At 39.3% G+C, this 15,544-nt stretch overlaps 1 protein-coding gene across 1 annotated transcript in view; it reads left to right on the forward strand.

Annotated features, from left to right (window-relative positions):
• igsf9ba (immunoglobulin superfamily, member 9Ba) overlaps positions 1–15,544 on the forward strand; it is a 71,642-nt gene that overhangs the window by 41,871 nt on the left and 14,227 nt on the right. Inside the window, 8 exon segments of the mRNA XM_018668251.1 lie at positions 3,018–3,163; positions 5,517–5,659; positions 6,779–6,919; positions 7,026–7,145; positions 7,303–7,453; positions 8,973–9,096; positions 10,885–11,060; positions 14,828–15,054. Of these exon segments, the coding sequence (XP_018523767.1) occupies positions 3,018–3,163; positions 5,517–5,659; positions 6,779–6,919; positions 7,026–7,145; positions 7,303–7,453; positions 8,973–9,096; positions 10,885–11,060; positions 14,828–15,054 (1,228 nt within the window).

The following is a 15,544-nucleotide window of genomic DNA, read 5'->3' on the forward strand; positions in this document are numbered from 1 at the left end:
CAGAGCCCTCTGCTGTGCTGTATTTTGAGCAACTGTCAAAGGGTATTTGGTGTGTGTGCCTGTATATACTGTATATGTGTGTGTGTGTGTGTCTAGTGCCCTGTCCTGCTGCGGCCCTAGAGGCAGTAAGAGCGGGCCTGGTGGGGGTCTGTCTGGAGCGTGCCAGGCGAGTTAGTGCGCTCTGATGACAATATCACATGACTCAGGCCTTGTGTCATCATGTGCCTCTCATGCAGTGATGATCTGAAGCATAGCCAGGACCTCAGTGGGCTCCCTAGAGCAGGTCTTTAGAGTCTTAGATGTTTTTTTTTTTTTTTTTTTTTTTTTACAGCAAAACAAGTGACAGACAGAACAAGTGGGAAGGAAGAACAAGTGAATGGGGTTTTGACTGACACTGAAAACAAGTGTCTAAGGAACTTTCACAGAGGAAGTGCATTGAAGTGTCCAGTTTAATTTTAAACAGCTTTCATGGTGTCAGTCTTGATTTTTTTTTTATTTTATTTTGCAGGATAGGTAAGATATACTTTAGAGGTGCCACTTTCTGATAAGGTTCCCTTTATACTGAGTTTATACATTGGACTGTGGAAGTATCAAACATCTAAGAATTACACTTAATAATGTACTAAGGATCCAAGTTAACAGTGCAAAGGGGCCACACTGTGCAATCTTGGGTCAACCAAAGTTGATAACTGGGAGAGACACATGACTAATTCTGTCGGTCATAGATTCAAAATGGTGGTGAATGATCTGCAAGACATGTCCACTGAGGGTGAGATTTGGGGCTTTGGCGACCAAAGATGACAGTGCCATAACAGACAGCGTCAGAAATTTTCTGATCAAGTTCTGACAGTGTCACAACCAATACAACCCGTCTGCAAACCAGCCAATCAGAATACAACATGAAATAATACAGTTGTATGTGCCATTTTTAAAAAAAAACACACATGCATACATGCAGACCAAAAAAATTGAAGAGAAATTGAAGGGAAATTTGTATGACTAGCAAATAAGAAAAGAAGCGCAGATGGATGACATGAGCTGATGACCTTCCATCGTGGTGCTACAGTTCACCACGCATTCATCACACAATCTGACATGCCTCACACTGATATTGCACAGTCTCACACAGATTTTATTAGACCCATCTCACACATTGTAACATGCAGTAAACAACATGTAGTTGTTGCACAGTCTAAAGGCACCATTAGGGGTATAAAAAGTTCTTCACTGAGTGTGAGGAATACAACTTACCACTTAAAGCTAAGTGGATGAGTAACCTTTGACCTTTGGCCTGTCAATTTATCAGATGATTAATCAGACATAACCTGTTAGAGGTGAGAATTTGCACTTTATCTGCCATATTGCTATAATTTAAAAAATTCTTACATTTTACCTTTTAATGTGTTGTTGTCCTGCAAAACCATGTGTGATTTTAATTTTCAAAACAGTTTATGTTATTTGTGTGAAATCCTTAATGTCTCCTGTAGCAATTTACATGTGCTGTATAACATATAGTACATACAGTACTGTGTAAAACCCACAAGTAACTTCACTTAAACTTTAAAAGTAAAGTGAGGATGCTTAAATAATGCCATGAATAGTTTTTATTCATCTGTTCACTTCATACAAAGTGCAGTGAATACCCAGATCAGTTCAGTATTTGGTGTGACCACCCTTTGCCATCTTGGAGAACTTGCCACAGTTCTCTGTCAGTCTGTGTCTTCTGTCTCTTCATGTAATCCCAGTCAGATCAGGGCTCTGTGGGGGCCAGACCATCTGTTGCAGGACTCCTTGTCCTTCTTGTCTCTGAAGATGGTTCTTTGTGACTCTGACTGTATGTTTTAGATTGTTTTCACACTGCCGAATGAATATGGGAGCGATCAGACGCCTCCCTGATCCTGTTGCGTGATGGATAAGAATTTAAAAAACTGAAGTGCCTAAAACCTTTGTACAATGCTGTATCTCTGCATATATACTGTATATGTGTATCAGCTGCTGGTCAGTGAGGTACATCAGAGCATTATTCTTGTTTTTACACCATGACAAAAGCATAAAGTGACTCAACATCTTATCAAATGTTCAAATTACATGCAATTAACAGCCTAAAAGACTTAAGCACGTTGTTTCTCCTGATCTATGGACTTAAATTAGTATGTATTTATCATTTATTGTACATGTTCATAGAATTTCTGATTGATATATTATTGGTTTTTTTTCCAATATGAACAACATACAAGACATTTCAAACAAATACAGATTATCTACTAAGTAAATATGAAGAAAAATATGAATGTATAGATCTGATAAAATATAACATGTAAATTCCCATTCTGAACTCAATGGTCTTAGGTTATGACTATTGGCTTTATTAATGATCAATAAATCGTTATCCAAGCCTTTAAAGATCAGTCATAGACCATCAATAAGAAAAACTTTAGGGTTTGCAGGTTGTGAAAAATGTCAAAGGAATTTTTCACAGCCAGGTAACCCAAATGTAATTCTCTTGATTAGCCTGTAAGTAATCTGTGAACCATTAGTAAATGTATTAGTCATTAATAAAGCCATTAGTTACAGCTTATTAACTGGTTAGAAAGGAGGCCTGATTAGAAAGAGGTACCTTTTTTATTTAAAGACGTTCAGTCTGAGCTGCTCCTCCTATGCGTGATTAATTGTTGAATTATTTCTCTTTGTGGACAAGGAGAGCAGCTCCATTAACAAACAAAGCAAACTTAATATGTGCTCCGTCATTAGTGGGTTTTATTTTAAATGGTGTCAAGGGGGAAAACATGAAGGCTGTACCATTTGGCGATTATGACAATTAGCAGATTTATTTGAATCTCTTGCTCTGTGTACCCTGTGTTCTTTGAATCCCTCTCAGAGCTGGCTGCTGTTTGACTCTCTGCTGCTCTCTTATGGCACCTTGATGTAATATAGGGGAAAAAAAATAGATGGGTGCCCTGTCCTGTTGGTGTATTTTAGAAACACGGTGTGACAAAACATCTGTGTCTTTCTTGCAGTGATCTGAAGCTCCGAGTGCGCATCCTCATCGACGGCACCCTTATCATCTTCCGGGTCAAGCCAGAGGATGCCGGGAAATACACCTGCAGTCCGAGCAACAGCCTCGGCATCTCGCCCTCAGCATCAGCCTACCTGACTGTTCAGTGTGAGTGTTACCATGGCAACAAAGTGGGAAGGGGTAGGGGTGAGGAGTGCGGAAGTGCAAGGAAGGGAACAGCAGCAGTAGTATGGAGGCTGCTCGTGGTGGAGGCTGCTGTATTATTTGGCAGCGCTGCTCCCACCGCTGTAACGCAAAGTAACCTTCTTGAATTTCAAGGTCAGACGTTATGGAGAGGGAGCAGACACCCACCCCCCGCCCTCCCCTTGTCATTTTTGACTCAGCCTCTTTGACCATTTTTACACTCTCAAAGGATTCTAATGATTGAATTATTATCTATTCCGACTCCAGCCTCATTCCTGTGCACAAAGATGGAGACGGGCTGGTCCTCTGGCTCCATTTTTTCTCTTTTGAATCTGCCCCCCCCCCCGCTAAATGAAAATGGTGACCTTCCTGATCATCAGCTGAGACGAGATGAGATGAGAGAGAAATGACACTCCTGGCCATCTGACGTTTCATCGTCGGCCCCCGTGTGTTGAGCTAATTTGCTCCCAAGTTACTGCTGGTCATTGATTACTGTGCTACAGTATGGAAGAGAGAGAGAGAGAGAGAGAGAGAGAGAGAGAGAGAGAGGAGGGAGAGAGAGAGAGAGAGCGGGAGAGAGAGAGAGAGAGAGAGATAGCTGGGGGATTCACAGCACTGCAGGCACTGATTTCATCACTGGCCTGAGACACAGCAGACCATAATGAGACCAGTGTCTTGGATGCTTCATGCAAAACATTTTCTGAGTCTGCATCACTAGCATCACTCCCAGGAATGACACTAAAGTTAACCTGGGACTAAAAATAGTTCAGATTAGGTACCTGAGAGTAATTTATTAATAATGTTACATTTACTTTGAGTAAAAAAGAGGACTACTGTTTGATACATTTTAAGTGTCTTATTGTTTGTTTTTACCGTATGTACCAAGGATTCCCTGAAAGCTGTATTGTTTCTCAGTGGATTGTCCTTGTGAAGTAAATTTAATTAAATTCAAATCAATGCAATAGCAGGTGGCTGAGAAAAATCTGCAAGATTAGTTCATTCAGGAGATAATTACTGCCCATCTATTGTATAATATATCAGCTGCCGTAGCCATTTGTCCATCAAACACGGGCTCATTGACTCATATTGTCTGATGCTGAGTCTGTTCATTACATTCACTTAAGATTTTGTTAATGGGTTTCATGTGAAAAGGTAAATAACTCCAAGGCTATATATACATGAAAGTAGTAGGAAATAAACATTGCTGAGCTACTCACCTGGCTTAAAAAGTAAATGTTGTCACAAACATTTTACTTTAATTCCCCCATTAAGTGTTGAGAACCAGTATATAAACTTTAAATGAAAGCAATTTACAGCACACTATAATATTGCTGTAAAAAGATTAGTGTTTATTAATGTATTTTTATGAGCAACTACATCACTTCTTGTTGACACCAATAAGTGGAGGCTGCTGTGTAAACAGATAATGATTGACAATATAGTAAAACACACACAGCTGTAATAAGGTAAAATACAGGAGACGTTATAATTGTTGAATACTGGGCATTCGTTAACATTTAAAAATGTCCTTGTTGCTCTATACAACTACATTGTAGTGTGTACACTATTCATTAGATGTTTATGTGCTGCCCATTAATCTCTTTCACTAATTCCCCTAAAACTATACCTCCTTTATTTTCCCAACTTGCAAGGAAAAGTCATTTTTTCCTGTAATGTTATCCAGTCAGGATAAAAACAATATGACATGACATCTTTATACTACAGCCCTGCTATTATTTAAAAAAAAATAACAGTAATAATAATTAGCTATATGTAAAACTTGATCCTATATTAAGTGGAGGTATCCTTCATTATACGGATCCATCCTATTCTCACTTGGATCCCTCCTGCACATTATGAGGTCACAAAAACATGAATCAAAGTATGATTCATTAATGTCACAATTGTTGGTTCCGACAGTTGCACAGTCGTATTGTCAGATCAGATCATGTGTTCTGCTCTGCAACCTGCACTGAGTCAATCTCAGAGATTGATTGATTTGGTCTAAACAATCTCTTAATAAGCTCTTTATCATCAAGCGTTCCCAAGCCATCTCACAAGTTGTTTCTACCTGAACGCCATCTCCTTAAAACTCCTAAGACGCTATGGCACCTCTGGAAAGCTCCTAGATTTTGACTGAGATAGAAGTGATTTCCAAAGTTAAGAAAGTTGATAAAACTCGTCACTCTGAGAATTTCAGCCAGTGCAGTGTGACTTCCACGTGTCCATTTTCTGCTCTGAAATTTCTTTACACGTTAGATTACATATTGATTATGTATCCAGCATCCCTAACGCCGATGTTTTCTTTAATGTCCAGACCCTGCCCGAGTGATCAACATGCCACCGGTCATCTATGTACCACGGAAACTGCCAGGCATCATCCGCTGCCCGGTGGACGCCAACCCACCTGTGACATCAGTAAAGTGGGAGAAAGATGGCTATCCTCTCCGAGTGGAGAAGGTCAGTCTGCCTCAGGACCCCGTTCACCTCCTTTTATAAATCAGTCAATTTTGAAAAATGTTTTGGTTTACTTCTCTGCAGCTCCATATGTCTCAGTGTAAACTGTTTGAAAATTGGTTACAAATTCACAGGGGGTATGATTGCGCTTTGGTGCAGCTGACAAAGACGTGGCTCAGTCCAACCTCACAGCATTAGTACTGTTGATTTTACTAGCTCTGTGGTAGATTTATTATGATTTTAATAGTAGCAACATCAGCACTATTTTATTTTTAAATAATTTCAATTTGATTTGCGTGATTGACATTTTTTTTAACAAAATAAAATCACGTGGGCATTCTGCTGCCTCAAGTGCTGAGTGTAGTTAAAGTCTTTCCTAGTTTAGCCCTGACCCAACTTAACACAAATGTATTTTTGATCACTAGACTGTTTTGGTGATTTTGGACAACAGGTTTTTAAGGATTTATTATAGTATGGGACTTCCAGACTGCTTTGAACTTACAGACACTGTATTTTTAAAATGTCATTTGAAATATTGTAACTAACATTTTCAACAACCACAACAACTGAAAACAGAAGAGTGAAACCTGTCAATACATACAGTATATGACATGTTCATATCAGGTAGCTTTTTATAGTTATAGCAGTTCATGAAAGTCCAAGAATTAAAGACAGTAACAGCACATTGATATTTTAAACCATCCCATTGTTATTCAAAAGTTATGATAAATTGTCCAATGACCTTTGCGAATATAGTAGTCTGCAGCAATTAATACCCCAGCTACACAGTTTCTTTATCATTTCAGCATTATCCTGTCTGTCATTTTCAAACTTTTCTGAAGTGTCCCAGAGAAATCTTTGTCCCCTGAGCTCCCTATCTGTTGCTCTATTTGTCTGCTATCTCATCTACTGTCACTGAGGTCACACAGTATTTCACACTGCTGTTGACGTGCATTGCATAAACCTTCACTTCTCATTCATCTAATTTAAATGGAGCTTTGGGGTGTTTCTCTTTTCTTCTGCGGCTCAAAAAAACATTCAGATGGGGCCCTGAGATTTCAGGAAAAACCCTGAAATCAAGCATTTTAGATGCCCCCCCCCCCCACCCCTCTTGTTTTCTAGTACCCCGGTTGGAGCCTGATGCCAGATGGAAGTATCCGGGTGGCGGAGGCCACAGAAGACTCCCTGGGCACGTACACCTGTGTGCCTTACAACGCCCTGGGTACCATGGGCATGTCCCCCCCTGCCACTTTGGTGCTAAAGGTACATCACAGCTCATTTGGTTTGTGGTGAATGTTCAGCTTCTGCATGTTTTAGCACAGACTGACCTGCCTGCGAGTCTGCATGATGTATGTTTGTGTTTATCAAGGATCCCCCTTACTTTAATGTGAGGCCTGGGGGGGAGTACCGTCAGGAGGCTGGGAGAGAGCTAGTAATTCCCTGTGCTGCTTCTGGAGACCCTGATATACCAACCATCACCTGGAGAAAGGTGCAGTAGAAGAAACACACCTCAGTCTCATGAAACTAAATCATCTTGTGTGTGTGTGTGTGTGGTTTTTTTTTTAAATTCTACCTGTCCTGTGCTGAAATGTGTGTTTGCCAAGCGCCTCTTAACCATGATACTATAATTTCCGTGTCCATTGAAGGTGGGGAAGCCAAGCAGGAGTAAGCACAACATCCTACCCAGTGGCAGCTTACAGTTTCTGTCCCTCAGCAAGGAAGACCACGGAGAATGGGAGTGTGTAGCCACCAATGTGGTCACGAGCATCACTGCCAGCACGCGTATCCTAGTCATCGGTACAAACAATCTGCACAGTGCTCTCAGCCTCCTCAACCACTGACCCATTCTTAGTTATTTTGAGTTCATTGTGATCCCACTTTGCTGTGCCTTTTAAATGATTTGCATAAAGAAGAAGTGACCCCTTATCCCTCAAACTCGTGCCTCTACCCAATTTCCCCTTGGGCGTCATTAAAATTTCATTTGATCTTATCTGTAATAGCTTTGGACAGTTACATTAAAGCCTGAGTCTGTAGCTACTATGTGGTATCCACCCCTCTGCTAAAACCCTGTCACTTCAGTCTTTGTCTGCATAGGTTGTTGGGCCAAGGGACATATTTTTACTCTTAAACTGATTTACTGAAGGACTGACAAAGGCATGCAGGGTTATGAAGTTTAAACAGTGTTATAGTTATAATTATGAAATGCTGAATTATTCCTTTAACCGACTAAACTTCACAATATTTAACCATAAATGAATGACCAGCTACCTTCCAGTAGCTGTAGGATTTTTACATAAAACCACCCAGGAGCTGTACCTTTAGCTGAATTAAAATGAAGTATTCCTAGGCAGTGTGGAATAAGACCAGCCTTCTAGTTCACAGAAATCATCAATTTCTCATAAAACCTCTCCTCCATCCCTGCTTTTTTTTCCTCAAGGCTGAGGATACATTGAAATTCTAAAAGGAGGAAATCACAAGGTATGAGAGAAGCACAGGAAACCATTTATCTGTATAAAAACTAACCTACTTTATGCTAACTTTTTACTAAGCTAGCCATCTCCTGGCTCTAGCTTCATATTTTACATACAGATATGTGTGATGGCGCCAGTTATTTTCATTCAGCTCTCCGCGAGAAAGCAAATAATCCTGCCTTTCGAATGTTGAACTGTTCCTTTAAGTCTGTTAGAGCGTGAAATGTGAGCAAGTCAGTAAGTCTGCCCCAGTAGCCCATTGCCCCAGTGCCTATGGAGTCGTTATGCAGTTGCACAGCTGGCAGTGCTCGGCCTGCCTCTGTGTGACCGGCCCTCAGCTGACAGGTGTCGCGGGGCGGCGCAGACAGCTGTGGTCCTCAGACCCACGCTCAGGTCTCTCTTTTATCCCAGGAAGAAGTAGCTGGCTTCGGGCCACACTGCACAGCTGTTAGGTGGGTGGGACGAGCAGTGCTGCAGACAGCTCTGCTGCTCTTGAACTTGACCTTAACACTGTTCACCACCTCAGCCAGTGTGACATTTTCCACACAAAGCAGTCGCGTGATGCAGCACAGCATTTTGGGAATGAAAACAGCAGCAAAAATGTTTGTAGTTTCCGTTATTTGACTTGAATTCAGTCAATAAGATTAAGAGTCTGACCTACCAGTTATACGAATGAAGTGTTAATGCAGTATTCATATTAACAGAATATCTATAGCTTAATTACCACAAGTGATATTTAGTGATAGGTGATAACTGTAAGTGGTTATATATTTGATAAGTTAATTAGTACGTGTGCATTTTCAGTTTATTCCCTTTCTCTATCTCTGTCTCTATAAACCACTCAGGCACCAGCCCACACGCTCCTGGCAATATCCATGTATTGCCCTCAACGACCTCTGCTAATGTGTCCTGGGAACCAGGTTATGATGGCGGCTTCGAACAGACTTTCTCTGTGTGGTACGGTCCAGTGTGAGTGCTCTTAGTTTACTTTAAATCAATGGTAGCAAGTCTGCGTATGTGGAAATACTACCTGGATGTTATCGGCCTAGTTTGACAAACAGTAGGAGCAGTTTTTTTTCATCATCTTCTGTCCTCTTCATTAATGATGATAAAATATGAAAATCAACCAGAGACTTGCCGCAGAATTGTTTTAACAGCTTATTTCTCAGGGTATTTAGTGGATGTGTATGTGCATAATTCATAGTTGTATTGGAAAAGTAATGGAGTGTCACTGCAATAACATCCCACTCAGCATCATACATGAGATATGCGCCTGCTAATAGTCAGAGCTGACTATATGTTTTGGTTTTTCAGTGCTCATCAGTCAGTCATTCATGATGGTACCATTAGATACACATTTGTTGACTGTAAAAAAGTGACACTTCTGAATGAATTGCTACAGCGTTCTTATGCATAATAACATTTCAAGCGGGGTTGAAACGACACATTTGTGAGTCAAAGGCCTGTAATTACCTTGGTAAGAGATAATTGTATGCTAAATACATTTCAAATTGTAGCCTAGTGGAATATTGTGGATGTAAACGCAACTAAATAACAGTGACTTGTGGGTGAAATGGCTGCAGTGATAACCGACAGAATGCCGTAATTCGAACACAAAAGACATAGGTTTAAATACTTTTGTGTATTCTACAATAAGCAAACATAAATCAAATTAATTTGATATTAAGATTTTGTTGCTATAGTGATCATATTTCCTGAGGTGATTATTCAAGTAGTTTTGAAAATTGTGAAGATATTGCTAGCTGTCAGTGTTCAAAGTGAACAATTAGATTTCATGAAACGCTCTGAATTCAGTAATTGGCTTAAAGGAGCAATTTGTTTTTGTTGTTGTGCTATCGCTACATAGCTAGCGTTAGCACTAACAGCTATATTTATTTACCAGTCTAGAAGAAACGTTGCGTTGAGCATCAAACTTAATTCTTTTACTCACAAAGAGCTGTCTCCAGCAGTGGAAAGCAATGCCAATGTTTTGCTTTATTTCTACCACTTCTTCTCTTCTACTGAAGTTAGCATGCTAACCAGCTAGCGCTGGCCAAGCCGGTCTGACTCGACAGAGCGACTCACTGTAGCATCCAGACTGCCCTGAAGAAGCAGCACTGCTCAGAGGGTGTATTCTCACCTCTGGTATTGTAAACACAACGACAGCTGAAGCTCTTGGCAAGCGATCATCATCATCACCATCACCAGCTCCCAGCGAGAGACCTCATTTGGCAACAGAGAAAACTTACAAATAGCCCCTTTAATAGTTGCTATTGGCAAAACAAATGCTGTAATTTTCACTGGGGATGGGTAGAGGACATGTTCCAGACCCGCAGCCTGAAAAGAGCAATGTAGGGTTTCTTGAAACTCCTACTTCATTCACTTTTTTTGATAAAAGAAATATAATTGAATGTGTATTTTTGTTTATGGTCAATAATCTACTAAAACAATACTAAAATTTAACATCATTCAAATACTGTCTTTGTCTTCTTTGTGGTAAAAATGTGTTGAATTACTGAATTACTCAAGACTGAATGTTGTAGTGAATGGCTGATAGTAATACTTCTAATGTTAGAAACAAATTTTAAAAATTTTAGCTACTTTTCTTGTCTTTTTTTTGTTACAGAGTCAATAATCTTTTGAGTAGTTTCCTGACATGTGACTAAACACAGTTAGCATATTATTCACCATTACGCAGTTTTACACTTTCATCTGCTGTATCTAATTTCAGTGTGTCTGTCTCATTTCTGCTCTCAGGTCAAAGAGAATAGACTTCGGTCCTCATGACTGGCATTCGATGCCAGTTTCTGGTGCTCAGACCTGGTTGGTGGTGCCAGGGCTGGAGCCTGGGACAGAGTACCAGTTCAGTGTGTTGGCACAAAACAAACTGGGCACGGGCCCATTCAGCGAAGTTGTGACAGTCAACACTGCAGGTGGGTGCAGTTTATCAGAGGCTATTCCATCCCATGTTTGCTGCGTCTTGACTTCATAATCAACCCACTGAGCTGCACTGAGACACTATTTATAATTTTAGAATATCAGCAGACAGGGTGTGGAAGATACTGCCCTCTAGTGATGTTTAAATTAATGTATATAAGGGTGTAATTTCCACTGGAGGATGAGGAGACATCTTCCCCTTGCTTCACAATCCTATTTTTGTCCCACTCCTTATATCATCTTACAAAAATCTCCTCAAACAATGACTGTCTGACTCTCCAGCTGCTGAAATACAGATGAGAGAAGGTCTGACTTGATAAAAAATGTTCATCTCAGTCAGCTTCAATTACTGCTGTGTGCTCAGAGTAATAACCTTAAAGAGCAGCACCAAGTGGAGCTGCAAGTAAGTTTCTGTCTTTTTTTTTTTTTTTTTTTTCCGCCCTGCATTTCACCTCTCTGGTGACATACATTCTGCCCTACCCATGGTCCTACCACACAGTCACTGAAGGGAATACCTACAGATAATGTTCAAGGCAGAAAAAGAACCTCCACCTTTTCACCTTCTCTGTGTTATTAAAATATAAACAAATAATTCAGTCTGGATTTTAGTTTGCGACATCTTCTCCCAAAAATAGGCTGAATAGAGCATCAGTCAAAGCAACACCGTAAAGCACAAAGCTCCCTGTAGTAAGGATGCAAATAAACGATCATTTGTCATCTCTATTGAGGAAACTAAACACAATGTTAGTTTTTCATTGGATTTGTTTAAACAAAACACACACACACACAGGGATTTAACAGTATTCTTCACTGTATTTGGACCAGATACACACTTTTTATCATCATCTTTTATGTGAACAATACACAGGTTTAATTCCACCCACTTGCTTAATACTCGTTTTGGAACTGTACATAAACCAAGGACTCTGTAGCTTCTTATTAAGTTAATTTGTACTGTCCTGTCAGGGTTTAAAAGAAGAGATCAAAACCATCCAATCATTTTAATGATGTTATGACTAAGCATGTGCACAGGAGAGTGAGTCAGTAAAGCATTAAAATGTGTTGAACTTTAAAGCTGCTGATGTTTCATAAATAGCGCTATAAATATATTCTAGTGCATTTATTAAGGCAGTAGATAATTCAAACTGCAAACATTTTGAATTCTTGTAGCAGGAAAAGCAAAGGTGTAACTAATGACATTAATGATGGCACTGTTCCATTTAGGTGTGCCAATAAAACAGCATGTACAATACCAGAGGCATTTGTTAATGTTATTAGTTCCACCTGTGTTTGACAAGTCAACATGTTTGCCGTGAGAAAGATCCATTAAAGAATACCTTGTCAGTCAAATGAGCTGAACTTAGCTGCAAATGAGAAACTCATGCATTCATATGAAGTGTATTTTGTGATGTGAAAAAAGCTAAACAACAACAACAAAAAAACAAACAAAAAAAAAAAACAGACTTACATCATTTGGATTTTTGTGCGTTTTAATCCTACTCACTCCTCAAGGACATGCTGCCAATTTAGTCTTTGTATGCCCACTGCCTGAGTGGAAACTGAATTAAAGGTGTATGGTATTTAAAATCAGTGTCTCAGCAAAAAGAAAAGCATGAAGGGAGAAAAGTGCATGGCTGGATTTTTCAACATATCAGTGGAGAGGACAAAGAAGAGAAGGTTTTGAATGAAGGAATGCATAAATCAAGGCACTCCCAAAGTACAAAACATCAGGCTCTTAGAAAACAAACAGCATCGATACCTCAAACAAACACACATAGTCGAACTATGGCACTTGGTTAAATATGAAAATCAGTGCATAAAGTTACTTATTTACCAATGAAACCCTCAGCTGTGAAGAACTCAGTTATGAAAGCCATTAGTTTGAAACAGCAAGATCGAGAGCAGCACTAAAACTAACCTGAGTGCTGGTGATTTAAGAAAACAAATTAGTGACAGCTTGAATTAAAGCGTTATCATTGTGTCATGCATATAACTATGCTCAGGCAGCATGGGTTTACAGGATACCATAAATTCACACAAGCCGGGAACAGAGTGAGTCTCCATTTCCAAACATCAGAGAAAGAAAAGCATCTTTCACAATCAAATCTTCAGACCATGATTGTCTTCAATAGAATTCATAAATCACTGATGAAAGCATATACTATGTACTGTACATAATACTTAAGAAATCAGAATAAATACTAATTAAATAATTAGGTTTTTTAGACAAAGTTAGTAAACTCAGACACCACCTCATCCATTTCATCATTATACTTTGGACTCACTGCTGCTCACACAATCTGTTTTCCTCCTGCATATAATATTTTTGAATCAATCAACGTCAATGTCCAGAGGAAGAACACCAGATCTCAACTGTGAAACTCAAGATCTATGGCTTTAGATAAACAAGATGAAACATACAATTACTCCCCATAAACACCTTCTAATTTATTCTATCCACTGCCATTTTGATTAGATGATTCCACCATTGGATCATAATCTCTAAAACTTGATGGGAGTAATTTCCTCACAATGCTGGTCTTGTTTTACGCAGTGTAAACCCTGATTCTGCTACAAACAATGTGTTGGAAAGTTTTCCTTCATTCAACAAAGGCTAAATGAGGCTTGCAAAGTGCTGACCTAGTTCACACACTCAGAACTGTAGCCAATAGATGGACGGCAATGGAGAATAAGGTTTCTGCTGTATATTGCATTGTTCCATAACCTCATAGTCTCATTGTTAGTATTCATGTATTAGCCAGTCCCAGGCAGCTCACAGCCATCACCATAGTCTTAGCGCAACATGTTTCCCTATTTTTTGAAATATAGAAAATAAGCAATCATATTTAATTTGTTAAAAAATCTTTGTGACCCAGGATTAGATCCAACTCATGTGTAATTAATGTGTCACTGTTCAACATCTCCTGCTCTTTAATGACAAATGGACTGTATGGTTGTTTTATTGTGATTTGCTGTGTTATTACACCACTGGTAGGATGCCTGTCACTCATGTCTTGAGTTTTTCATTTTATTCATTTAGTTTTTTTTAAATTATTATTTGGGCATTTCAGACATGTAATTTGCTTTTTGGGTAAAATTGTAAAACAGACTAGTGTATTTCTGTGTGCATTTATAAGCAGCACATTTAATAAATAGTTTATACCACAATATAGTGTAGGCATAAACAGATTTGCATAGTGTTTATATATAGTATTTGTCAGCTGTTATAACTTCTCTTTTTAAGGATATATTTTATATTATCACAGGTGTGTGCCATTATAATGTCATTCTTTACCTGTTTAAAGAGCATCTTCACCTCATGGGTGCACACAGGAGGAGTTACAGTTGTTTAGAAATGCATTAATAAACACTTCTAACTGTTCACAGCCACATTATAGTGTGTTATAAACCACATGTTTCTATTTTTATGTGAAGAACCAGGTGTTACTTTGGTCCAGACTGAAATATCTCAGAAATTATTGGATGGATTGCCATGAAATTTTTCATAAGCCCTTGACGATCAGTCTTACCGATCTTGGTGACCCTGAGTTGTTGAGATTTTTTGGATTTTAACGAAATGACAACAATCAGATGGAACTGTTTTCAGATTTTCATGGTGACCAGAAGATGAATCCTTTTAACTTTAGTGATCCTTTTCCTCCAGGTCAAAATTTTCAGTTATTCTATGAAATATTTCTAAAAATGTACTTGATGAAATTGGCACAACATTTGATACAGACTGTGCCCCATTCCTGGTCTGCAGGCTCTCCTCTGGGTACCCCAGAACCACTGGTGCTTCTTACTCCACCACGGTGCCTCACAGCCAATCGCACGCAGCATGGTGTCCTCCTCACATGGCTCCCTCCAGCCAACCACTCCTCACCCATCGACCGATACATCATGGAGTTCCGCCTCGGGGAGAGGTGGGAGGTTCTGGATGACCTGATCCCATCCACTGAGACTGAGCTCATAGCCAGAGACCTTGTTCAGGTCAGTTCCGTACACATTTTGATATGGAAACATGAGTCTGCTGGAGGTTTTCTGGCTTCATGCTTTGATTTTGTTGAATGTAAGTGGCACAGGGGTTATATTGGAGGAAGAATTGGTTGAAAAGTTAATTAACAGAACCCTTTTTTGTGATCAATCTCCCCATTTCATGGTGCAAAGCATACGTGGAAATAACATTATTTTCAGTTCTCTATTCCTATACAGTCCACATTTGTATCATATGCAGGAGGTTTTAGAGGACTGGCTTTAATGTAGAGACTGTCATCAACAAAATTTCTTATTTTTTTCCTTTTTGCACTTCAATGCATTTTAATAACCACTCAGTTGTAGACTACTGTTACAAAAAGGTACAATTATCAATATATACAATACTATATTTGATCATTAGAAAACAAGCAGAATAATTATATATCATTATCATACATAAACCAGTTTTCAGAGCCCTGTTACAAAGGGCTTTGGACATACAGTG

The sequence above is a fragment of the Lates calcarifer genome, linkage group LG21 (genome assembly GCF_001640805.2).
Source record: "Lates calcarifer isolate ASB-BC8 linkage group LG21, TLL_Latcal_v3, whole genome shotgun sequence".
Lineage (NCBI taxonomy): Eukaryota > Metazoa > Chordata > Actinopteri > Centropomidae > Lates > Lates calcarifer.